This window comes from Nomascus leucogenys, chromosome 16 (assembly GCF_006542625.1).
Source record: "Nomascus leucogenys isolate Asia chromosome 16, Asia_NLE_v1, whole genome shotgun sequence".
In the NCBI taxonomy this organism is placed as follows: Eukaryota; Metazoa; Chordata; class Mammalia; order Primates; family Hylobatidae; genus Nomascus; species Nomascus leucogenys.
The window spans coordinates 50,667,743-50,695,164 of NC_044396.1; the positions used below are offsets into that span (position 1 = coordinate 50,667,743).

A 27,422-nucleotide genomic window follows, 5' to 3' on the forward strand; every position below is an offset into this window, starting at 1 on the left:
AGGATCTTGGTGACACAGCTAAAGCCTGGACATTCCATGGGGAATGAGGAGGCCTTAGGGATATCTGAATAGGAAGACTGGAAGTGGGAGGGTAAAAATAATGCCATCATTGCTAAAAACAGGTTTGGAAAGTTATCCTTGGGACGTGCCCATAGGGTCCATGTCCATTTTTTAGAAGGTAGATCAAATTTCAAAATATTTTTTGTCATTTTTCTCCACTTCCCTTCAAAGGGTCTGTGGGTAATTTTCCTTCCTAGAGGTAAGGAAAATAGGCCCATAATTTCTAGCTTCATGGTTAAAGGTATAAAAGAGAAAGTGGAAACATAATTTAAACTGACAAGGATGTTAAATCAGGCAACTCACTTGAAACTCCAATGGAAAAAGAGATGAAAATCTGAATCTTCAGTACACATTGTAGAGATTTTAGAAAACCAAAAATAATATACTGCTATCATCTTATTAGGGAACAAAAATGCTGAAGACACATTAGCAAATGTGGCTTTGACTGATGTGACATAAGCTGAGATCTCATACCAACTAATTTAAGAAGTTTTAAAGATTTAGATCATGAGAAAAACAAAACTACAATAATTATGTGGTTTCAGAAAAAGTAAGTCTTCCCTCAATAACTTCTTCACATTCTTTACTACTGCTGTACTACAATATGACAATCCCTAGGGGTTATACTAACATCACTTGAGTACAATTTTGGAAACAGTGAAGTCCCACATTACAGAATGATGTCTAACTTGCAGAAACAAAAAACACAGAAAGTTGGCTCATGGGATTTAAAATTTGCTGAGGTCCATAAAACAACTGCAGCTATAAAAACCACTATCTGCTCAACTTCAAAATTGGTTTTCAATAAAATCTCTGTGACAAAAAGTCATACGTATACAATCAGTTATAACAAAATTATAACATATATTGATTTTTGTGGATGTCAAACCTAAAAGTCACTACACAAAATGTGTAGAACTCTGTGGTGTATAATTTTAAAGTATGATGCCGGAAACATCATCATTACTCTCTCTTCCTTGAAATATAATACACCACAATCTAAATGAATTAGATTCTATAAAAACTCATTTTTCTTAACTACTATATATATGCTGATGTTCAACTATATGACTGCATGAAAAGTCGTTTATATAGCTTCATGAGGAACTCAGTAACTCCCTAAAGACACAAAAAAGCACTCAATGATCTAATTGATCTGTTAAGAATCATAAAATTTGAGTTAAAAAATTATGTCAGCTTATGGAAAATTGATATTACATGTGGATGAAAAATGTGTTAACTGTTTTACCACAGAGTCTTTGTGGTCCACTTGTGCCCTAACACTAGCTGGTTCTGGAGGCCACAAGACCATCCTCTGCAGTGGAGTCAGGCACATTACGGATGCAGAAAACTTACTCTAGTCAGATGCCCAGCTAGGAATTTCAGGAAATCCAAGATTTAGGCTGCTTTCCAGGAAAAAGGCACAGAAGACCCACCAATGGCAGGAGATAGAAAATTCATACTCCACCCCCAGGATTATGGCAATATAGCAATCTATTACATTTTGTGCTTCATGATCCTCTCTATCCAAAGTACATATGCAACCATAGTGGGCTACACAGAACTAGGAAATGTGAAGAAAGCAGCAGTAATGAACCACGTGACTTGAAGCTATGGGTCAGACCTCATGGGGGAGTAGCAAAAAGAAAAGGGTGGGCAAAAAGGGAGTATCTGAGAGAAAATTCCAGTATCCATTTTGCAGTACCAGCAAATCACTTGAATATTTACAATTTTCTAGGTTCTACAATGCTAGAAGCCATGTAATTCTGCTTTTCTGCCATTGAGAGGCAATACTCTTCAGTGGAAAGCAGCCTAGTGCTTGCTTAGACTTTGACACTAACCACACAGGAGTAGGGTAGGAGCAGGACAGGAAGAAAAAGGTCAGTTGGTGCTAAGAGAAAATTCGTTTTTGCCTATAACTGTGAAATCACAATGATCTACGATGTTAACTACAGTATCTTAAAAAACTGTTTTTAAAAAAGAGAAGTGCTAGTCTGTGAAAGCATTCCTATTGTCATCACTTTGTAAGCAACAGAGGTCAGAGAGAATGTTTGATCATCATTTTAGCCACTGCAGCACCCCCAGCACTGTGCCTCACATATGATAAGCAGCAGTAAATATTCATGGAACTGAATCTCCTGTATGAGCATCCCTGCCTCTTAATCCCTCTTTCTAGTGTTTCTTATTTTCCCACCTTATTTCTTCCCATAGCTCGCACTGCTCTTTGTGGTTTAACTGATAATTTGGACAACATAAAATAATAGTCTATTGAATTTACTGAAAGATAATTTTAGGTTCACTTTTTTAATTGGGAAAGTAAATGTTAGGAACACTATCTTTTTCTCTCAAATACTTTGCAAATTAAGCTGTAGGTTAGCAACCTTCAACAGAAAAAAGTTCTATAACTCTAAGTTGAAGATGTGTTGTTTTCTGCTATATTAAAATATAATTTTAAAAAGGTGACTCGTGCCATACTCTTTTTTACTGTTACATAAATCTAAGAAACAAAATTTTCCACAATTGGCTATAAAAAGTAACACAGAACTAGCTTGGTTCCTATAAAAGTATCCTTTCAAATTAGAAAACTAATATTCAATGTAAAAAAGCCACATACTTTTCATAGTTCCATCTTCTTCTTCCTCATCCTCACTGTTTATCACCATGGTCCCCAAGTCAGACTCCAACATGGTGCTATTATGTTCAATCATGGTCTGGGCCCCTTCACTCATCGTGCTTGTGGCCCGCATGGTGCCCACACTCTCCACACTAGTCTTCACCATAGTGTGGGAATCCAGCTCATCTTCATCCTGCAAGCAAAATACTGCAATGAGGGAAGACTTCTCTATGACAGCTGGATTTCTTAATTCTTAACAAGAGAATGAATATATTATAGTTTTAATACTTATAAAAAATACTATTAGTACTGATTTTAATATAAAGACATACATACAAATGTTATTTTAAGAGTGAAAATTATTCAAAATAACCTAAAGCTTTAGGTAATTAAAGATCAAGCAACAGAAACTGATGAAGTAGAAGGCTGCTAGTTGCTTATAAAATAAGGATTAAGGGAGGGTGGAGCCAAGATGGCCGAATAGGAACAGCTCCCAGCGTGAGCGGCACAGAAGACGGGTAATTCCTGCATTTCCGTTTGAGGTACCGGGTTCATCTTACTAGGGAGTGCCAAACAGTGGGTGCAGGACAGTCGGTGCAGTGCACTGTGCGCGAGCCGAAGCAGGGCGAGACATTGCCTCACTCAGGAAGCACAGGGGGTCAGGGAGTTCCCTTTCCTAGTCAAAGAACGGGGTAACAGACGGCACCTGGAAAATCGGGTCAGTCCCACCCTAATACTGCGCTTTTCCAACGGGCTTGGAAAACGGCACACCAGGAGATTGTGTCCTGCACCTGATTCGGAGGGGCCTATGCCCACGGAATCTCGCTGATTGCTAGCACAGCAGTCTGAGATCAAACTGCAAGGCGGCAGCAAGACTGGGGGAGGGACGCCCTCCATTGCCCAGGCTTGCTTAGGTAAACAAAGCAGCCAGGAAGCTCCAACTGGGTGGAGCCCACCACAGCTCAAGGAGGCCTGCCTGCCTCTGTAGGATCCACCTCTGGGGGTAGGGCACAGACAAACAAAAATTCAGCAGGAACCTCTGCAGACTTAAATGTCCCTGTCTGACAGCTTTGAAGAGAGTAGTGGTTCTCCCAGCACGCAGCTGCAGATCTGAGAACGGACAGACTGCCTCCTAAAGTGGGTCCCTGACCCCTGAGCAGCCTAACTGGGAGGCACCCCCCAGTAGGGACAGACTGACACCTCACTCGGCCAGGTACTCCTCTGAGACAAAACTTCCAGAGGAACTATCAGACAGCTGAATTCGTGGTCTCATGAAAATCCGCTGTTCTGCAGCCACCGCTGCTGACACTCAGCCAAACAGGGTCTGGAGTGGACCTCTAGTAAACTCCAACAGACCTGCAGCTGAGGGTCCTGTCTGGTAGAAGGAAAACTAACAAACAGAAAGGACATCCACACCAAAAACCCATCTGTACATCACCATCATCAAAGACCAAAAGTAGATAAAACCACAAAGATGGGGAAAAAACAGAGCAGAAAAACTGGAAACTCTGAAAAGCAGAGCACCTCTCCTCCTCCAAAGGAACGCAGTTCCTCACCAGCAACAGAACAAAGCTGGATGGAGAATGACTTTGACGAGCTGAGAGAAGACTTCAGAGGATCAAACTACTGGGAGCTACGGGAGGAAATTCAAAACAATAGCAAAGAAGTTAAAAACTTTGAAAAAAAATTAGACGAATGGATAACTAGAATAACCAATGGAGAGAAGGGCTTAAAGGAGCTGATGGAGCTGAAAGCCAAGTTTCGAGAACAACGCGAAGATTGCAGAAGCCTCAGGAGCCGATGCAATCAACTGGAAGAAAGGGTATCAGTGATGGAAGATGAAATGAATGAAATGAAGCGAGAAGGGAAGTTTAGAGAAAAAAGAATAAAAAGAAACGAACAAAGCCTCCAAGAAATTTGGGACTATGTGAAAAGACCAAACCTACGTCTGATTGGTGTACCTGAAAATGACAGGGAGAATGGAACCAAGTTGTAAAACACTCTGCAAGATATTATCCAGGAGAACTTCCCCAATCTAGCAAGACAGGCCAACATTCAGATTCAGGAAATACAGAGAACGCCACAAAGATACTCCTCGAGAAGAGCAACTCAAAGACACGTAATTGTCAGATTCACCAAAGTTGAAATGAAGGAAAAAATGTTAAGGGCGGCCAGAGAGAAAGGTCGGGTTACCCACAAAGGGAAGCCCATCAGAAAAACAGCTGATCTCTTGGCAGAAACCCTACAAGCCAGAAGAGAGTTGGGGCTGATGTTCAACATTCTTAAAGAATTTTCAACCCAGAATTTCATATCCAGCCAAACGAAGCTTCATAAGTGAAGGACAAATAAAATACTTTACAGACAAGCAAATGCTGAGTGATTTTGTCACCACCAGGCCTGCCCTAAAAGAGCTCCTGAAGGAAGCACTAAACATGGAAAGGAACAACTGGTACCAGCCACTGCAAAAACATGCCAAATTGTAAAGACCATCGAGGCTAGGAAGAAATTGCATCCACTAACCAGCAAAATAACCAACTAACAACATAATGACAGGATCAAATTCACACATAACAATATTAACTTTAAATGGGCTAAATGCTCCAATTAAAAGACACAGACTGGCAAACTGGATAAGGAATCAAGACCCATCATTGTGCTGTATTCAGGAAACCCATCTCACGTGCAGAGACACACATAGACTCAAAATAAAGGGATGGAGGAAGATCTATCAAGCAAATGGAAAACAAAAAAAGGCAGGGGTTACAATCCTAGTCTCTGATAAAATAGACTTTAAACCAACAAAGATCAAAAGAGACAAAGAAGGCCATTACATAATGGTAAAGGGATCAATTCAACAAGAAGAGCTAACTATCCTAAATATATATGCACCCAAAACAGGAGCACCCAGATTCATAAAGCAAGTCCTGAGTGACCTACAAAGGGACTTAAACTCCCACACAATAATAATGGGAGATTTTAACACCCCACTGTCAACATTAGACAGATCAACAAGACAGAAAGTTAACAAGGATATCCAGGAATTGAACTCAGCTCTGCACAAAGTGGACCTAATAGACATCTACAGAACTCTCCACCCCAAATCAACGGAATATACATTTTTTTCAGCACCATACCACACCTATTCCAAAATTGACCACATAGTTGGAAGTAAAGCTCTCCTCAGCAAATGTAAAAGAACAGAAATTATAACAAACTGTCTCTCAGACCACAGTGCAATTAAACGAGAACTCAGGATTAAGAAACTCACTCAAAACCGCTCAACTACATGGAAACTGAACAACCTGCTCCTGAATGACTACTGGGTACATAATGAAATGAAGGCAGAAATAAAGATGTTCTTTGAAACCAACGGGAACAAAGACACAACGTACCAGAATCTCTGGGACACATTCAAAGCAGTGTGTAGAGGGAAATTCACAGTACTAAATGCCCACAAGAGAAAGCAGGAAAGATCCAAAATTGACACCCTAACATCACAATTAAAAGAACTAGAAAAGCAAGAGCAAACACATTCAAAAGCTAGCAGAAGGCTAGAAATAACTAAAATCAGAGCAGAACTGAAGGAAATAGAGACACAAAAAACCCTTCAAAAAATTAATGAATCCGGGAGCTGGCTTTCTGAAAAGATCAACAAAATTGATAGACCTCTAGCAAGACTAATAAAGAAGAAAAGAGAGAAGAATCAAATAGATGCAATAAAAAATGAAAAAGGGGATATCACCACCGATCCCACAGAAATACAATCTACCATCAGAGAATACTACGAACACCTCTACGCAAATAAACTAGAAAATCTAGAAGAAATGGATGAATTCCTCGACAAATACACCCTCCCAAGACTAAACCAGGAAGAAGTTGAATCTCTGAATAGACCAATAACAGGCTCTGAAATTGTGGCAATAATGAATGGCTTACCAACCAAAAAGAGTCCAGGACCTGATGGATTCACAGCTGAATTCTACCAGAGGTACAAGGAGGAACTGGTACCATTCCTTCTGAAACTATTCCAATCGATAGAAAAAGAGGGAATCCTCCCTAACTCATTTTATGAGGCTAGCATTGTCCTGATACCAAAGCCTGGCAGAGACATAACCAAAAAAGAGAATTTCAGACCAATATCCTTGATGAACATCGATGCAAAAATCCTCAATAAAATACTGGCAAACCGAATCCAGCAGCACATCAAAAAGCTTATGCACCATGATCAAGTGGGCTTCATCCCTGGGATGCAAGGCTGGTTCAACATACGCAAATCAATAAATGTAATCCAGCATATAAACAGAACCAAAGACAAAAACCACATGATTATCTCAATAGATGCAGAAAAGGCCTTTGACAAAATTCAACAACCCTTCATGCTAAAAACTCACAATAAATTAGGTATTGATGGGATGTATCTCAAAATAATAAGAGCTATCTATGACAAACCCACAGCCAATATCATACTGAATGGGCAAAAACTGGAAGCATTTCCTTTGAAAACTGGCACAAGACAGGGATGCCCTTTCTCACCACTCCTATTCAACAAAGTGCTGGAAGTTCTGGCCAGGGCAATCAGGCAGGAGAAGGAAATAAAGGGTATTCAATTAGGAAAAGAGGAAGTCAAATTGTCCCTGTTTGCAGATGACATGATTGTATATCTAGAAAACCCCATCGTCTTAGTCCAAAATCTCCTTAAGCTGATTAGCAACTTCAGCAAAGTCTCAGGATACAAAATCAATGTGCAAAAATCACAAGCATTCTTGTACACCAATCACAAACAGACAGCCAAATCATGAGTGAACTCCCATTCACAATTGCTTCAAAGGGAATAAAATACCTAGGAATCCAACTTACAAGGGATGTGAAGGACCTCTTCAAGGAGAACAACAAACCACTGCTCAATGAAATAAAAGAGGATACAAACAAATGGAAGAACATTCCATGCTCATGGGTTGGAAGAATCAGTATCGTGAAAATGGCCATACTGCCCAAGGTAGTTTATAGATTCAATGCCATCCCCCTCAAGCTACCAAAGACTTTCTTCACAGAATTGGAAAAAACTACTTTAAAGTTCATAGGGAACCAAAAAAGAGCCCGCATTGCCAAGTCAATCCTAAGCCAAAAGAACAAAGCTGGAGGCATCATGCTACCTGACTTCAAACTATACTACAAGGCTACAGTAACCAAAACAGCAGGGTACTGGTACCACAACAGAGACATAGATCAATGGAACAGAACAGAGCCCTCAGAAATAATGCCGCATATCTACAACTATCTGATCTTTGACAAACCTGACAAAAAAGCAATGGGGAAAGGATTCTCTATTTAATAAATGGTGCTGGGAAAACTGGCTAGCAATATGTAGAGAGCTGAAACTGGATCCCTTCCTTACACCTTATACAAAAATTAATTCCAAATGGATTAAAGACTTACATGTTAGACCTAAAACCATAAAAACTCTAAAAGAAAACCTAGGCAATACCATTCAGGACATAGGTGTGGGCAAGGACTTCATGTCTAAAACACCAAAAGCAATGGCAACAAAAGCCAAAATTGACAAATGGGATCTAATTAAACTAAAGAGCTTCTAGGGAACAGGCAACCTTCAAAATGGGAGAAAATTTTTGCAACCTACTCATCTGAGAAAGGGCTAATATCCAGAATCTTCAATGAACTCAAACAAATTTACAAGAAAAAAACAAACAACCCCATCAAAAAGTGGGCGAAGGACATGAACAGACACTTCTCAAAAGAAGACATTTACGCAGCCAAAAAACACATGAAAAAATGCTCATCATCACTGGCTATCAGAGAAATGCAAATGAAAACCACAATGAGATACCATCTCATGCCAGTTAGAATGGCCATCATTAAAAAGTCAGGAAACAACAGGTGCTGGAGAGGATGTGGAGAAATAGGAACACTTTTACGCTGTTGGTGGGACTGTAAACTAATACAACCATTGTGGAAGTCAGTGTGGCGATTCCTCAGGGATCTACAACTAGAAATACCATTTGACCCAGCCATCCCATTACTGGGTATATACCCAAAGGACTATAAATCATGCTGCTATAAAGACAAATGCACATGTATGTTTATTGCGGCACTATTCACAATAGCAAAGACTTGGAACCAACCCAAATGTCCAACAACAACAGACTGGATTAAGAAAATGTGGCACATATACACCATGGAATAACTATGCAGCCATAAAAAATGATGAGTTCATGTCCTTTGTAGGGACATGGATGAAACTGGAAAACATCATTCTCAGTAAACTATCGCAAGGACAAAAAACCAAACACCGCATGTTCTCACTGATAGGTGGGAATTGAACAATGAGGACTCATGGACACAGGAAGGGGAACATCACACTCCAGGGACTGTTGTGGGTTGGGGGGAGGGGGGAGGGACAGCATTAGGAGATATACCTAATGCTAATTGACGAGTTAATGAGTGCAGCAAACCAACATGGCACATGTATACATATGTAACAAACCTGCACATTGTGCACATGTACCCTAAATCCGAAAGTATAATAATAAAATAAAAAAATAAAAATAAATAAAAATAAAACTGTTACACACACACACACACACACAAAATAAAAAATAAAATAAGGATTAAGATAGGTAAACTATCAACAAATGCATAAGAAAGAATATGATGACAAAACAAACATATAAAAGAGAGCACCTTTAAGACAGAACACATTGACACTATTATAATGGGCATAATGATGTCTATAACCTTGTAAAACAGCCATTAGCTTTTTCTTTTAAATTATGGCAAAATATACAAATACATATATATAAAATTCACCATTTTAACAATTTTTAAGTGTATAATTCTGTAGCACTAAATACATTTACAATGTTGTGCAACCACCACCATTATACATTTACAGAACTCTTCATCCCCCCTTTCCCCAGCCCTGGCAACCTCTATTGTACTTACATGAGGTATTTAGAATAGGTAAATTCATGAGTACTACTATTTATACCATAGTACTAATTCATAATTTCCATTGTACTTACGAATTTGCGTATTCTAGATACCTCATGTAAGTGGAATCACACAATATATTTCACTGAGCCTAATGCATTCAAGATTAATGCATATTGTGGTAGAAAAATTTCATTCCTTTTTAAGGCTGAATGATATTCCATTGTATGAATACACCACATTTTGTTTTCCTATTTATCTGTTGATGGCCATTTGGATTGTTGACACCTTTGGCTACTGTGAATAGTGCTAATGTGAACATTGACCTACAAGTATCTGTTTGAATCCCTATTTTCAGTTCGGTTGGGTATCTACCTAGAAGTACAATTGCTGGATCACATGGTAACTTCATATTTAATTTTTTAAGTGCCCAAACTGTTTTCCACAGTGGCTATACCATTTTACATTCCCACCAGCAATGCACAGGATTCCAACTTCTCCACATCCTTGGCAACACTTGTTATTTTCCATTTTTAAAAAACAATAGCCATCCTAATGAACATGAAGTGTTATCACATTGTAGTTTGATCTGCATCTCCCTAATGACTACTGATGTTGAGCAATCTTTTCGCATGCTTATCAGCCATTTGTATATCTTCTTTGGAGAAATATCCATTTGCCCGTTTTAAAATGGGTTCTTTGGTTTTTCTGTTGTTGAGTTATTACAAATTCTGGATATTAATTCCTTGCCAGAGATATAATTTGCAAATATTTTCTCCCATTCTGTGTGCTTTTTACTTTATTTATAGTGTCTTTTGATGTAAGTTTTTAATTTTGATGAAGTCTGATTTATCAATATTTTTCTTTTGTTGCCTGTGCTTTTGTCGTGAAATCTCAGCTTTTAAATGTTTCACAGAAGAATCAAGTCAGTAATAAAAGTACAAATTAAAAGTGCTCTTTAGAACATTCACCAAAGATATACTGGAATAGGGTCATAAAAATAAATTAACAAATCCTGTTTGAAAGACCAACTGATAATCCCAGTGCTTTGAGAGGCCAGGGCAGAAGGTCAGGAGTTTGAGACCAGCCTAGGCAATACAGCAAGACCTTGTCTCCACGAAAAATTTAAAAATTAGCTGAACATGGTGGTGTGCCTGTAGTCCTTGCTACTTGATGGGCTGAGGCTGGAGGATTGCCTGAGCTCAAGTTTGAGGCTACAGTGAGCTATGATGGTGCCACTGCCCTCCAGCCTGGGTGACAGAGCAAGACCTCATTTCGAAAAGAAAGAAAGAAAGAAAGGACCAAAGAATCTGCTATTTAGAAAAACTTGATTATGCACTCAAATTCATTTATATTTATTCCATTTTTAGTAGAAACATATAAGCAAAATCTAGTTCTGGCAGAGGTCAAAATGCAAATCTGAGAACATCAATGTTGAGTTTCACCAACTTGGGTTGTATAATATAACAATAGTTGGACAGCTGTTTGATACCTTTCCTCTTCCTAAACCTACATGCTAAGCTTGGGCATTAGGTCTCAAAGTCATTTGCACTTCTTTCATAATCCTTTCTCTTTTAGAAGACCTCTTCATTCTCATGTCTTCAACTATCTAATAAGTCGAGGAGCCTCAAATCCTGAAATTTTCCTATGTCTTTACTTATTACGTAAATATTTAATGATGTCTAAAATTTTACAGTCCCAAATCAGATATTATTTCATTTATCTCTGCAGTCCCTCCTATCTGTCTCCATCCCCAACAACCACCACAAAGCATGGTAATCTTCACTTGCTACATAAAACTTCAATGTCTTCTTACACTTATTTTCTTTTTCATTCCCTATACATGCATCAGTCAACTAGTTCTTTAAAAAATTCTCTCTTAGCTCCATGTCTTCTTTTCCATTCCCACTGCTACTGGGTATAATCCTCACTACCTCATAGGTGGTTTACTGCAGCTAATGCTTCCTGACTGAGGACGCTCCCGTCTAACTTTCTAGAGTCAGACAGACATTAGTTCAAATCCTGACTCAAATCACTTATGAGGCATAGGATCCTTGTCTCCAAAGATTAATGATTAAATAAAAAGGTAAGCAAAATGCCTGCATGCTACCTGGAACAAGGTAGTTTCACACCTTCCTCAAAGTACATGGCATTATACTAACCTTTCTTGAATACTATTTCTATCATTCTACTGAAGAATCTACAATGGCTCCCAGTTCCTGCCTTCATTAAAGCTAAACATTTCTGCCTAAATTTCAATGTCTTCTATGGACCAATCCTATTTTCCCATTGCTCATATAACCTCCAATACAGGCAGGCTGGACTTTAACTGAATCTCTCTTTGCCATAACTCCGTATGATGCTGTGCTCATTAAAGATTTCCTTTGTGTACGTCCTATTCTCTATCCAGAACATCCTTCCCCTCTATCCATTTAACTAAATCCTACCGAGTTTCAGATCAAGTATCTACTCCTTCCATGGCTAATTCAGTCTTTGTTAATTATTCTCTTTTCTAAACTTCCATAGAATTTACAACCTGCATTAGACACTTCTGTATTCAATGTATGATCTCATACTGCAAGCAACTGTTTTGCAAAATCTTTTATAAATATAAGTACCCTATGGACAAGAATGTCTTAGAGTACCTCTGAATCCACTAAAGTGCTTCATTCAGTATTCAAAACACAGTAAGGGTTTGTGAAAGTTGTCAGAATCAAAATGAAGTCATTTCTGTTTAAAACAACAACAACAACAACAAAAACAAACAAAAACCAACCCTGACAAATGGAGCAAGGTAAAGCCATAAAGAGATGATCCTCATGCATAAATGCCTGATAGCAAAAGCTATCTCAAAAGAATGCCGAAACCACCATCTTGCACAAAGGCCATTGCAATCTTACATGAAAAATACTGCGAGGACATCTACCCAGCAACTGCCTATCCAACCACAGACTGAAGCACAAGGATAAGCAAATCAAAACAATTATGCAATTCTCCCCATTTTTCCTTAAAAACCTTTGTCTTCCTTTACCCCCCGAATATGCACATTGTTTACTATAGCACCTTTACTCGCACTGCAATGACCTATTCTAAAATAAATGTTACTTTCTTTTAGAGAGTCCTTGTTATTTAGGTTGACACGCTCAATACATATTGACTTTTTCATGGAATTATAAAATCGGGGACCTTTACAGTTAGAGAGAAACTAATTCAAACTGTCATTTTATATCTGAAAACACTGAGGTCCACAGAAAATAAGAGACTTCCCTAAGGTCACACACCTACTTAAAAGTAGGTCTGGGACTAAGAAACAAGTTCTTTTATTTCTTAGCCCATTATTCTACTACATACATGTACCTGAATTATGTTTAAATTTTTATCTACTCAAATGCTTAAGTTTGAGGTGCAAGCTTACAATTTTAAAAGCTTATATGACAACCTTCTATTCCCAGAGTCCCATACAAATTATTCCGTCCATTCTAGTCCAAGCCACCATCTTCTCCCACTTGGAGCATGAAAATAGCCTACTGACTGTTCTTATTGTTTCCATTTTTGCCCCTTTTAGTCTCACTCACATAGGCAGATTGATCCCTTCAGAAGAAAAATGACATGTTACTCTCTCCTGCTAAGAACTCTGCATTTGGCCTCCTATCACACTTAGAATAAGATCCAAAACCTTTATCATGTCCAAATGTGATCTGGCCTATCCCATCTAGTAATATCTGCCAATCCCATCTCCTATCACATTCCTTCTTGCTCACCAAGCTCTAACCAGGCTGACCTCCTTTGCTGTTTCTTGAGTATTCTAAGCATGTTCTTCCTTTTGAGCCTTTAAATTGGCTGATCTCTCAGACTGGAATGCTCATCCATAAACCAGCTTGATAATTTATTTAACTCACGTATCTATTTAGCTGTGACCTCCTCGGTGAAGCTTTTTCTGACCACCAATCAAAACTAAAGCCTCCATCATTTTCCATTCGGTATTCTTCACAGTCTATACCTGGTCTTAACAACCACTAGAATGTAAGTCTGATGAAGACAAGAGACTGTTTTAACTTCTTAATCCTCATTATTAAAACACCTAGCAATTAGGCAGGAGAAGGAAATAAAGGGTATTCAATTAGGAAAAGAGGAAGTCAAATTGTCCCTGTTTGCAGATGACATGATTGTACATCTAGAAAACCCCACCATCTCAGCTCAAAATCTCTTTAAGCTGATAAGCAACTTCAGCAAAGTCTCAGGATACAAAATCAATGTACAAAAATCAGAAGCATTCTTACACACCAATAACAGACAAACAGAGAGCCAAATCATGAGTGAACTCCCATTCACAATTCTTCAAAGAGAATAAAATACCTAGGAATCCAACTTACAAGGGACGTGAAGGACCTCTTCAAGGAGAACTACAAACCTCAATGAAATAAAAGAGGATACAAACAAATGGAAGAACATTCCATGCTCATGGGTTGGAAGAATCAATATCGTGAAAATGGCCATACTGCCCAAGGTAATTTATAGATTCAATGCCATCCCCATCAAGCTACCAATGACTTTCTTCACAGAAGTGGAAAAAACTACTTTAAAGTTCATATGGAAACAAAAAAAGAGCCCGCATTGCCAAGTCAATCCTAAGCCAAAAGAACAAAGCTGGAGGCATCATGCTACCTGACTTCAAACTATACTACAAGGCTACAGTAACCAAAACAGCAGGGTACTGGTACCAAAACAGAGATATAGATCAATGGAACAGAACAGAGCCCTCAGAAATAATGCCGCATATCTACAACTATCTGATCTTTGACAAACCTGACAAAAAAGCAATGGGGAAAGGATTCTCTATTTAATAAATGGTGCTGGGAAAACTGGCTAGCCATATGTAGAAAGCTGAAACTGGATCCCTTCCTTACACCTTATACAAAAATCAATTCAAGATGGATTAAAGACTTACATGTTAGACCTAAAACCATAAAAACCCTAGAAGAAAACCTAGGCAATACCATTCAGGACATAGGCATGGGGAAGGACTTCATGTCTAAAACACTGAAAGCAATGGCAACAAAAACCAAAATTGAAAAATGGGATCTAATTAAACTAAAGAGCTTCTGCACAGCAAAAGAAACTACCATCAGAGTGAATGGGCAACCTACAAAAAGGGAGAAAATTTTCGTAACCTACTCATCTGACAAAGGGCTAATATCCAGAATCTACAATGAACTCAAACAAATTTACATGAAAAAAACAACCCCATCAAAAAGTGGGTGAAGGACATGAACAGACACTTCTCAAAAGAAGACATTTATGCAGCCAAAAAACACATGAAAAATGCTCATCATCACTGGCTATCAGAGAAATGCAAATAAAAACCACAATGAGATACCATCTCACGCCAGTTAGAATGGTGATCATTAAAAAGTCAGGAAACAACAGGTGCTGGAGAGGAAGTGGAGAAACAGGAACACTTTTACACTGTTGGTGGGACTGTAAACTAATACAACCATTGTGGAAGTCAGTGTGGCGATTCCTCAGGGATCTACAACTAGAAATACCATTTGACCCAGCCATCCCATTACTGGGTATATACCCAAAGGACTATAAATCATGCTACTATAAAGACACATGCACATCTATGTTTATTGCGGCACTATTCACAATAGCAAAGACTTGGAACCAACCCAAATGTCCAACAACGATAGACTGGATTAAGAAAATGTGGCACATACACACCATGGAATACTATGCAGCCATAAAAAATGATGAGCTCATGTCCTTTGTAGGGACACAGATGAAACTGGAAATCATCATTCTCAGTAAACTATCACAAGGACAAAAAACCAAACACTGCATGTTCTCACTCACAGGTGGGAATTGAACAATGAGAACACATGGACACAGGAAGGGGAACATCACACTCCGGGGACTGTTGTGGGGTGGGGGGAGGGGAAAGGGATAGCATGAGGAGATATATCTAATGCTAAATGACGAGTTAATGGCTGCAGCACACCAACATGGCACATGTAAACATATGTAACAAACCTGCACATTGTGCACATGTACCCTAAAACTTAAAGTATAGTAATAAAATAAAATAAAATAAAAAACAACCATAAAAAAAGAATTATGTAGTAATTATGCACTATCATTTAGAAGTAAAAATTATGCTAATATGTAAGATATTCAAATGTAAATATTGAAAACTGTTGTAACCCCAAACACACACTTCTACAGTCCTTACCATCATCATGGCTTTTTCATCAGTCATGCTAATTTCCATAATTACCTGCTGTTCATTGTATGTATTCAATGTAGAGTGGCTTTTGAAGAATAAATTCTTCTTCAATTCCAATGCCAAAAAAATAAATAAATAAAACACCTAGCATACAGTAGGTACTTGATAAATATTTATTTAATGAATAAATAAATTTATATTTTCACTTATTAATGATCCAACAAGCATTTATTGTACATCAAGTAGTACACCAGACATTGGAGATGAATAAGATCGTTTAATTCCATTTCAGTTTTTAGGGAGTTTGAGATCTAAGGGAAATCTACTACCATGTGAACAATAAATTACAGGACAATCTATTAAGTGCTACAAGAAAAGTGTTGACAGTAAAATGGGAATACCAAGAGTAGAGCCTCTAACTCTGCCTTTAGAAAGTGAAGAAGGCCTCACAGAGGAGGCTGAACTTGAGTTAGCTCTTAAAAGATGAGTAGACTATATATTTAACACACACAGATATATTTGGATGGAGTGTTTTACAACAACTTTTTACATTAGAACTACACTCAGACACATTCCTTCTCAGCTCAGACACCCCAAGATTGAATTAGGTGTCATGGCTCTGTATTCCCATAGTACTCTGTACTTATGCTGATTTAACAGTACTGTAATTGTCTATCCACTTATCTTGTCTAAATCCCCCATTAGACTCTCAAATCTATAAGGGCAGTAACCAGATCTTGTTTACAGTTGTATTCCTGATGTCTGGTAAAAAGCAATGTTCTTATTATGTAATTCATTGAATGAATGTTAAATCCCTCATTATGAGGTAATGCCAAAACACAGAACGAAAGACAATGTTATGAGGTTCTAGTAACTTAATGCTATTATTATAAAACATAGAATAGCTGTTAAAGATATTATACTTTGGGACAGGAAATAATGCCATTAACTAGAATTATTCAGTTGATCATTTATTTAACAATGAAAAAATACTTATCAATGAGTGGGAAGCACTATGCTAACGTCTTTTTAATTCTCTTTCGGCTGGGCATGGTGGCTCACGCCTTTAATCTCAACACTTTGGGAGGCCGAGGTGGGTGGATCACCTGATGTCAGGATTTCAAGACCAGCCTGGCCAACATAGTGAAACTCCATCTCTACTAAAAATACAAAAAATTAGCCAAGCTTGGTGGCACGTTTCTGCAATCCCAGCTACTTGGGAGGCTGAGGCAGGAGAATCATTTGAACCTGGCAGGTGGAGGTTGCAGTCAACCAAGATCACACCACTGCGCTACAGCCTGGGAGACAGAGTGAGACTCCATCTCAAAGGGGAAAAAAAAAATTATCTTATTAACCCTCAGAGGTGCTATTATTCCTCTTAGGCAAAGGAACCTGAGGCTCAAATAGGTTTCATAATTTGTCCAAGGTCATACAACAAATAAGTGGAGAAGCAAGAATTCTAGGCAGGTCTAATTCTAAAGCCTAAGACCTACCTTCTAATTATGTAAGCCTTTTAAACTATCTATAGCATTTCTTAAGCCCATTTAACTTATGCTACAGGTTTGCAAGAACATGTTTCATTTTCCGAACTAAAGAGATGAAGATGATTTTCTATCAGTTCCTTTCTTCAAATCTGCTGGTTGAATATCTTATTTTATCACGGTTGCAACCAGTTTATTCCCAAAACACTAAGTCTATTTTAACTTGTGTGAGTCATTTGTCTCTTATCCTTGTGAGATTCAATGCTGTGACCATTAAACTTAACAAGAAACATAACATCTGATTGGTATAAAATAGTCCTTAGCCTCCCTATATTCTACATTAGAGTTGAATCTACAAAGGGACAATAAAGCCTGAACCTCTGGATTCACACAATTGGCTTAGATAAAATTGTAAAAACATTGAATTAAGTTTGGAAGGGATTGATCTTACTGCATATTATTTTTACTTACGTAGTCAATTTGCTAAAGAATGCTAATCTAATTTACAAATTGACAGTAAAAAATAGCAATAAAAATAGCATGAACACTCAATTCACTAATGAGAGGGTGACACACAAATAGAAATTAATAAAGTACAGATGGAATGATAACTAGTTAAACGAAATTAGAAAACTCACTTATAATTTGGTGATGGTGTTGAAAACTTTTAAGCCACAGCTTTTACTTTTTAAAATTCTTAACTTATTCTTGATATTTTAGATTAGTATTATAATTTCATTTGATACTTTTTATATTTTTATAATGAAACATTTATGTTTTTTCAAAATTATATTTCACTTACATATACTCTGTTATTCCTCACAAAAGAAAAGCAGAAGAAAAACATGTTGATACTTTACAGAAAAAGGTCTGCAGAACAGATGCTTCCCCACTGTAGAAGGCAGCCAATTCCAGTAAGGAATACAATAGCATTTTCAATCAGTGGCCATCATGTGCCAGGAATGCAAACAGAGCACTGATGATAATCCAGTTTATGAATCATAAAATCCACATGGAATACAAATATTTGAAAACATTATTAGGAAATCCTACTCCACTGCTAAGATAGGCTTATGCTAAAATGGTCTGAGAAATAATCAGAGATTTTGCATTATCTACTAGTAGATATTTGTAATATCTGCTACCTTAAAGCATTTTCTAAATACTCAGTAACTGACTGAATTAAGGATAAAAAGTATTTGTCATTTGTGAGATTAATTTGTCATTAGTGTCACAAAAGACAAATACTTTAGAATATAAAATTGTTTCTATATTCTCAAAATGTTTAGAATATAAAAATAGAATATTTCTCAGTTAGAATACCTGTTTAGTGAGACAGACTACTCCTTAAACAGGTGTCCTAAACGGAAAATTTCTAATTTTATTTTTCTTCTTAAAATGACATTAAACACTTCTTTATTGCACATGCAATCACATAACAGTATAGTATCAGTATAAGAGCAGTGATCTTAATGGCTTTCATTCAATTGGACAATTCTAACGAGTATGCATTCTGCTATAGCAAGAAAAAAATATTCTTCAGAAAAAAATGTGTAAAATATATACTCGAAATAATTATACAAAAAGGTGCATTATAGTGGTCTAAATATTTTTAAAACCTCTTAAAGGTGCTAATTAAACAGCAAACAATAAATGTAACAAACATACTATAAATACATAGCTGAGTTTTCAAGATAGTAAGGGCTCAAAACAGAGCTATGGTAATAAGCCAAATCTAACTTGCGGGCTTCTTTAGAGGCATGTGATGATGGGGGTGGGGGATTAGTGGTTAAATAAGGTTTATATTTTAACAGATAAAAGGGAAAAGGCAAGTCTTTGGATTCTTTCCAAATTAGAAATGAAACCTTCACTTAAAATTGGGAATTTTGAAAGTCTACATCCCCAGCAAAAGGGTAGACAACAAACAATTTACCCAGTGGCAACGGAGATGACAATTCTCACCTGAGCTAGGTAAGGTAGGAGACAGGGATTGGGAAGCCTCCCTTTAGAATTTATAACCATGTTAAGCCTTCAGTTTTACATCACTCACACGCTCTAGGGGAACCTCAAACTGAGAGGTTAACCAAATATAGCCCCAGTAAGGTAGCACCCCAGGTGCCCGATAGAAACAAATACAAATCCATATTACAGGGATGCATACTGAACCCTCAACTCACACCATTCTCAGAGATAAAATCTAGCCAAACATGAACTCACTATCCCAAAGATAAACACATGAGTAAACAAGCCACTGAGAATGGCTAGAAAGAACAAACAACAGAATTAAGATGCCATTGCTCCTTAAAATTAATTTAGTCCCCTTAGAAAGCTGGATCTTGGGGTAAGATTAGGGAAGAATAGACAGTGGCATTCTAAACTGCAAAAAAAAATTGAGCACAAAAGCAGAAATATTCCAGCTAGAATGGAAAGCAATGAGTAAGTTTGATTGAATTAGGGGATGTCCTACAGCTTATGGATGCTTTGAACACTGGGAGCCCAGCATAAGGTGCTTGGCAAAGGAGTGATAGGAACCTTGGGAACTAAAAGATGATTTGGAGAAGAGAAAGACTGGAGAAGGACTAGGATCAGAAGGTTATTACTAGAATCCAGATTTGAGGATAATTAATTAGAGCCTGTACTAAAAAGGGTCATATAGTAACAGAAATGACAAGCTGAATCTGAAAGAAATCACCAAAGAGGAATTAACATTTTCTAGAAAGTTTCTAGGCAGTCAAATATAATGGATCAACAATAACTCCAATATTCAGAACCTAAAGAGATCAAACTGAATCTAAAGAGAAAGTTGAGAGAGATTTTAATTCGAATAAAATAGATAACACCAGTTATTTGTAATCAAAAAGTGACTTACTATACTTTGTCACTTGACCACATGATCAAGGAAATGAAATCTAATTATTCATTTTCCCATCAAGTAAGAAATCAACAAGGCATGTCCAATGCAACTGCAAGATGAGCACAAAACTGGGGAAAACTAGGGTAAGAATCTTTCACTTCTTTCCCCATGCATAACTGAATTCGGGGGCTGGTGACTGCTTGATGCTAACATGTTAACCTAGGTCGATAAATATATTTTAATCATTGAGTTAGAAAGGTAAAAATCAAAGGGTACTATTGTACATTTGCTTGTATGTCTCAAATCATGGAAGATGCCTACTAAACTAAAAACACTCTTTCCTATAGCAAGGTGAAACTACTGATGTGACCCAACAGAGCATTACCTTGAAATTGTACTTCCAACTCTGGAAAAGGATAGCAGTTATCCCATTGTCCTTGTTATCAATACACAAGGTTGTACCTGTTTGTTGTTTCTATGTTCCAAGTGAAATTGCCCACAGTAGGTCAACTGGTAGCTCTGATCCAACTGAGCTAAAAATTACCGAGAAAACATCAAAAATATTCTCTTTCAAATAGCTGCCCTTAAGTGCCACTTCAATGTCTGACAGGCTGAAAAAAGTAACAAATTGGTATTCACCCATTAAAAACTAAGATTTACAGTATCTGAAAATCTATAAAAAGAGTTAACTGTCTTCTCATTGCTGTAAGTAGGTGGTCTTTCCCTTTCACTACAAAATCAGCTTAATAGCTTATACAGCTGCTGTCTTTGACATACCTGTCTTTAGCAAACAGAAACTTCATGGATCCTAACTTTTTGCACATTCACAGGCATGTTTTAAAGTTACATCAAAGCTTTCAGGATCTCCAAACGTCATAAAAGACTTATTCATCAGTATAACAAGCCTAAATGGTGAAAAGGCATGTGGGCAGGACTTCAGAGGCTCCATGATGCAAGACTGTACAAGTTTTTGGCATTATAGAAGTTTCCAAACGAAAGATTATCTTACATCTCCTATGCACAATACTAATATACAATAGAGTAAATTAAAAGTAAAAGCAACCTTAACCATGACATTTCTTTTTTCTTTCACAGCCAAAAGCATGTCAAAGGATTGACAAAATATAAAGAAACTTATAAAATCAAATATTTTAAAATAAGAATAACACCTTTAAAAACTGTTGTGTTCTTACAAGCAGTTTATAAAACATCCACAAGAGGGAACCAAAGACAAAAGACTAAAATTCCACTATTTGGAGATTTACACAAATAGGTTTATAAAATAGGTTATTACATTAACTAACATACCATCAATAGCTTTCGGAAATAGGCTAATGATTTCTTGATAAATTTTTAAAAAGTGATATATTTAAAAATACTATAACCACTGTCATGTTGATACCTTTATATAAGCAATGTTTATGTTCCTCAAGGACAACAAAGGTCTTTCACATTCAGTAATCTCCACTTGCATATAATAGCAGGAACTCAATGAACAGGTGGTGATTCCACAAAATTGACAGAAGTATACAAAAGTAAATAATGAATATTCATATTAATTTATCAAAACTTCATTCTAAATTGCTTTTACATGAAAAGATTTATGATTGTATATATCTTATGTTCTTAGAATAAATACAACTAAGGGCTAAAGGGTCTTTAAAAAGATTTTTTTCTTTTCTTCATTCTTTCTTTCTCTTCCATTATGATAGTATTTTAAAAGTAAGCAGAAATTTTGTTGTTGTTCTTTATGGTTTGTTGGTAGTAAACAGAATTTTTAATATATAAATTGTATTTTTACTGTTTAAATTTTAACAACAGAAATATCACCTACATAAACTTAGATATAATTTTGTAAAATAACTTTAGAAAATTTCCAAAACATACAATTCAAAAGAAGACTACTTGAAACATGCTAAAGTAACAATATTGATTTTAACATACAGTTTACGTCATTGAACTTCCTGATAAAAATGAAATTCTGGAGCAGAAAAATGTTAGGGCAACAAAAAACAATCTCCCCCACAACCCAAATATTTTTCACACATTTGACTTAAGCATTGCTGAAGAAATACTTCATGTGCAAGTATACACCTTATTAATTATTAAATGCAAATACATTCTGTGTTGATGATTTTGTGGCTGGCACTATCCTTAATGATGAGTAAATGTCAGGCAAAGTCTGTTTAAAACAGTTTTATACACGTGTTTCTTGATTTGATAAGTATTTACCAATTAAATATTTATGTAATAAATGTTTGCTGTGTGCCAGGCAAGTGTGCTAAGGTATAATCTTTTCCTTGAGAAATGTATAGTTTAATGGGGAGTTACAAAATACACGAATACAGTGAGATAAATATTCTCAGAGCTAAACGCAGTATTCTGTGGTGAACATAGAGGAGCACTTGCCTAACTGAAGCCTGGAGGAGCCCCATGAAAGGCTTCCTCTTTCCAGAGGAGGTAATGGCTAGGATGTCAAGACAAAAGCAGCAACCTACACTTTTCTTTAAACACTTTTTGAGCAATCCAATCTATGCTCATGGTTTAACTACCAACTGCAGAAAGCACTGATTTCCTAATTTGCCTGAGTTCTCCCTTGGGATTCAGACCGGCATATCCAACTGCCTGCCACACAAAATGACTTAAATGACCTATGGACATCTCAAATTAAATAACTGCTAAAGTGATCTCATCTTACAGAGAAATATGCCTTGGAGAGAATACCGCTGCAGAATACTTCAGCCACAGTGTAAGAGGCACAGTGTAAGTGCAAAGTGAAAAAACAAAGGCTCTGACTATGCTATCAAGAAGTTTAGTTGTAAATAATTTGTTGTTTTTTCCCTTATTTTTTAAATGGTCAAAGGATAACTATATTTTTGAATGAGGAAAAAGGGCCCAGAAGAAAGGGATAATGTAGCTGACTAAAGAAACAAGCAGAGAAGGGGCCTTTTGAGGGAAGTAAAAAGAAAACCAAGAGCAATAAAACAATTACTGTTCTTCATGCGTACCTCTATCACAGCATTTGTTACATTGCATTATGATCAGTTATCAGTTTATTTGTCTCACTCATTAGATTACAATCTTCTTGTAGGCAATTACCATGTCTTATTTTTCTTCCATACCCACATTTATAAATGGGAAAAATATATAACCTCTGAACCAGGGAGCTAAGGAAACATAGTGAGGATACAGAAACATATTAAAGTTAAAAAAAACTGAGGTCTAGTTAGTACAATAAGAAAAAAGTTATAAAGATTGGAAAGAAAGAAACTATATTTGCAGATGACATCATTGTGTAGAAAATTTCACAGAATCTACAAAAAACTCCTAGAACTAGTAAAAATTAGTGTGTGTGGCAAGGTCACAGGATACAAGGGCAATACACAAAAGTCAACTGCTTTCTTATATACCAGCAATAAACGACTGAAATTTGAAATTACAAAAAATTTCAATAGAAAAAAAACCCACTTAGGTCTAACATATTAAAACATGTACAGGATCTGTATACACTGATGCAAAAAATAAAAGATGATCTAAATAAATTGAGAAACATCCCATGTTCATGAATTTGAAGACTCAATACTGTTAAAATGCCACTTCTTCCTAACTTGATGTATAGATTTCATTCAATCCCAATAAGAATTCCAGGAAGCTCATTTAGAAATGTTGACAAAATGATCCTTTCTATGGAAATGCAAAAGGCCTAGAACAGACAAGGCAATACCGAATCAGAAAAACAAAATTTAGCCAGGAGAAGTGGCTCACACCTGTAATCCCAGCACTTTGGGAGGCCGAAGTGGGTGGATTGCTTGAGCCCAGGAGTTTCAGACCGGCCTGGGCAACACAGCAAGACACCGTCTCTATAAAAAATACAAAAATTAGCCAAATGTGGCAGCATGCGCCTACAGTCCCAGCTACTTAGGAGGCTGATGTGAGAAAATCACTTGAGCCCAGGAGGTCAAGGCTGCAGTGAGCCGTGATTGCTGCCACTGTACTCCAACCTGGTTAACAAAGCAAGATGCCGTGTCAAAAAAAGAAAAGAAAAGGAAAAAGAAAATCGGAAGATTCAGTGTCCAATCTTAAAACGTCTATAACACTACAGTAATCAAAACAGCATAGCACTGGCAAAAGAATACACATATATATCAATGATATATCAATGAAACAGAATAAAGAGCTCAGAAACAGACCTACACAAATATAGTCAACAGATTTTTGAAAATGACACAAAGGCAACTCATCGGAGAAAGAACAGTCTTTTAATCAAATGGTGCTAGAACAACTGGATATCCATATGGAAAAAAAAAAAAAAAAGGACCCAGACATAGACCTTACAGCTTTCTCAAAAATTAACTCAAAATGCTTCAAAGACCCATATAATATGTAAAACCATAAAACCTATAGAAGAAAACTCAGGAGAAAATCTATGTGACCTTGAGTTTGGTAGTGAATTTATAGACACCAAAAGCATGATGCATGAAAAAAAGCTGATATCGTCATAATAAAACTAAAAACTTCAGCTGGGCATGGTGGCTCATGCTTGGTAATCCCAGTACTTCAGGAGGCTGAGGCAGGAGGATTGCTAGAGACCAGGAGTTTGAGGCTACAGTGAGCTATGATCATCCACTGCACTCAGCTTGTGCGAAAGAGTGAGACCCTGTCTCTAAAAAAACAAAAGGCAAAAACTAAAAACTAGAAATTTCTGCTCTGTTAAAGACACTGTTAAAGAATGAAAAGACAAATCAAAAATGGGAGAAAATATTTGTTAAATACATACTTTATAAAGGACTCGTATCCAAAATACACAAACTCTTAAAAATTCACAATAAGAAAATAGACAATACAATTTAAAAATGGGGGAAAATATTGAACATACACTTTGCCAAAGATATATAAATGGCAAATAAGCATATAAAAAGATGCCCAACATCTTCATCACTAAGGAATTGAAAATTAAAACGAGATACCACTAAACACCTTTTAGAATGGTTAAAATGCAAAAACAAACAAACAAAAACCCTGACCATACAAACTACTGGTGCACAGCAACAGAAACTCTCATTCCTTGGTTAGTAGGAATATAAAATGATACAACTTTGGAAAAGAATTTGGCAGTTTCTTACTAAGCTGAACATACCATAAGATCCAGCAACTATGATCCTAGATACTTACTCAATGTACCTGAAAACATAGCCACATAAAAGCCAGCATATGAATGTATACAGCAGCTTTATTTATTGATAACTGCCCCAAACTAGTAAGTAACTATTGAAGATGGCCTTCAATAAGTTAGTGGATAAATGAACTGTGGTGTATCTACACAATGTAATACTATTCAGTGATAAAATGGGCTATTAAGCCACAAAAAAAACATGGATGACTGTTACAAAAAACATACTATAAAGTGAAAAAAGCCAGTCTGAAAAGGCTACATAATATATGATTCCAATTATATGATATTCTGGAAAAGCCAAACTATAAATGGTAAACAGATCAGTGGTTAAAAGGGGGTTGGGGGAGAGTGGATTATGTGAAGCACAATGGATTGTTTCTAAGGGTGATGAAACTGTTCTGTTTGACACTACAGTGCATCATATGTATCATTTTGATGCCTAATACCATGTGTTTGTCAAAACTTTACACCATAAAGAGTGAACCTACTGAGGCAGGAGGATCCCTCGAGACCAGGAGTTCTAGACCACCCTGAGCAATATAGTAAGACTCCCATCTCCACAAAAAATAAAAAAAAATAGCCAGGCCTGGTGGTGCGTGCCTGTAGTCCCAGCTACTTGGGAGGTTGAGGCAGGAGGATTGCTTCAGCCCAACAGTTCAAGACAGTGAGCTATGTTTGTGCCACTGAACTCTAGCTTGGGTTAAAGAGAGAAACCCAGTCTCAAAAGAAACAACAACAACAATAACAAAAAGAGTGAACCTAATGTATGCAAAATTAAAAAAATAATAATTTAGGAGGTCAGGGGATCCCAGGGTGAAATGTAGAATGTGGCAAAAAAAAAAAAAAAAAGTAACTGTGTTAAAAATGTATTGAAACAACTTCATTGAAGGAGGTGAGAAGAAAAGGTACTAACCTAAGTAACTTTGGAGTAAGTGAACTGTGAATTCTGTTAGACTAAAGACAAAAGAAATGATACATAAGCACTGCAACTGATAATGTTGTTTTCCATATGGGTTAAGAATTCTGAAACCACTATACATGTATACTGGAGTTGAGAAACTTAGTAAATGAATGATAGGAGCCAGGTTTCTTACCATCGGAGTTGTAGGTTATAAACAAGCAAGAGGACCCATCTAGAATAATAATGGATTAGAGTCAGACACAACAATATAAATTAATGTTTAGTTTAATACAGATACAGATGTATACACATACATATATATACACACACACACGTGCCTACATATATAGTTATAAATGCGTATATACACAGGTTAGTATACACACATATATCTCCTTGCCTCATAAGCTGAGAGGGCACAGAAGCAACAACATCCCACAGTAGAAAAAGTCCCCCTGGAATCCAATATTGATTTCCTACAGTTTTCCAGTAAAAGGAAGTAGGCTCCTTATTCTAGTACTGGAACAGGAAATATACAAGATGAGCCTATAATATCTTATAGTGTCAGAGAGTAAGGAAGCGCTAAAAACAAAACAAAACCCCACAATGATGGGGATATGTCATAGGGACAAAGGAGTCACAACAAAAGGTTCCCAATGGTCAAAGCTAGAACAATTTAAGCAAAATAAATGAATAAACATAGTAGTATTGGATTATAATCCAAAATATAAACTAATAACCATGAGTCAATACTGATGCGAATGATTGAGTAAATGGGGAGAACAGACAAATCTCCTGCGTAGAAAAAATTCTAAATACTCCATCCTCAAGGAAGTGGAGAATAACCCCCCACTTCTTAAATGTGAGCTGTGTACTGTGACTTCCTTCCAAAGAGTACAGTATGAAAAGAAATAATAATTTTACTGTAAAGAAACATGACATGCTACTACCTCAGTCATGTGATCATGGTTAACATCAACAGTGGTAAGTCATGTTGACAGAATAATTTACTCTTGATGTGATGAGACTTATAATTATCTCCGGGTCTTTTCAAAAACCAGTAAGCCTCGTCTCATCATTAGAAAAAAAAAATCCCAATTGAAGGACATTCTACAAAATATCTAACCATTATTACTCAAAATTCTCAAGGTCATCAAAAACAAGG

General features: G+C 36.8%; 1 protein-coding gene across 1 annotated transcript in view; it reads right to left on the bottom strand.

Moving 5' to 3' along the window:
- STK3 (serine/threonine kinase 3) overlaps positions 1-27,422 on the bottom strand; it is a 359,556-nt gene that overhangs the window by 99,984 nt on the left and 232,150 nt on the right. The window contains exon 9 of the mRNA XM_030795127.1: positions 2,675-2,867. Within this exon, the coding sequence (XP_030650987.1) occupies positions 2,675-2,867 (193 nt within the window). The remainder of the gene's footprint in view (positions 1-2,674; positions 2,868-27,422) is intronic.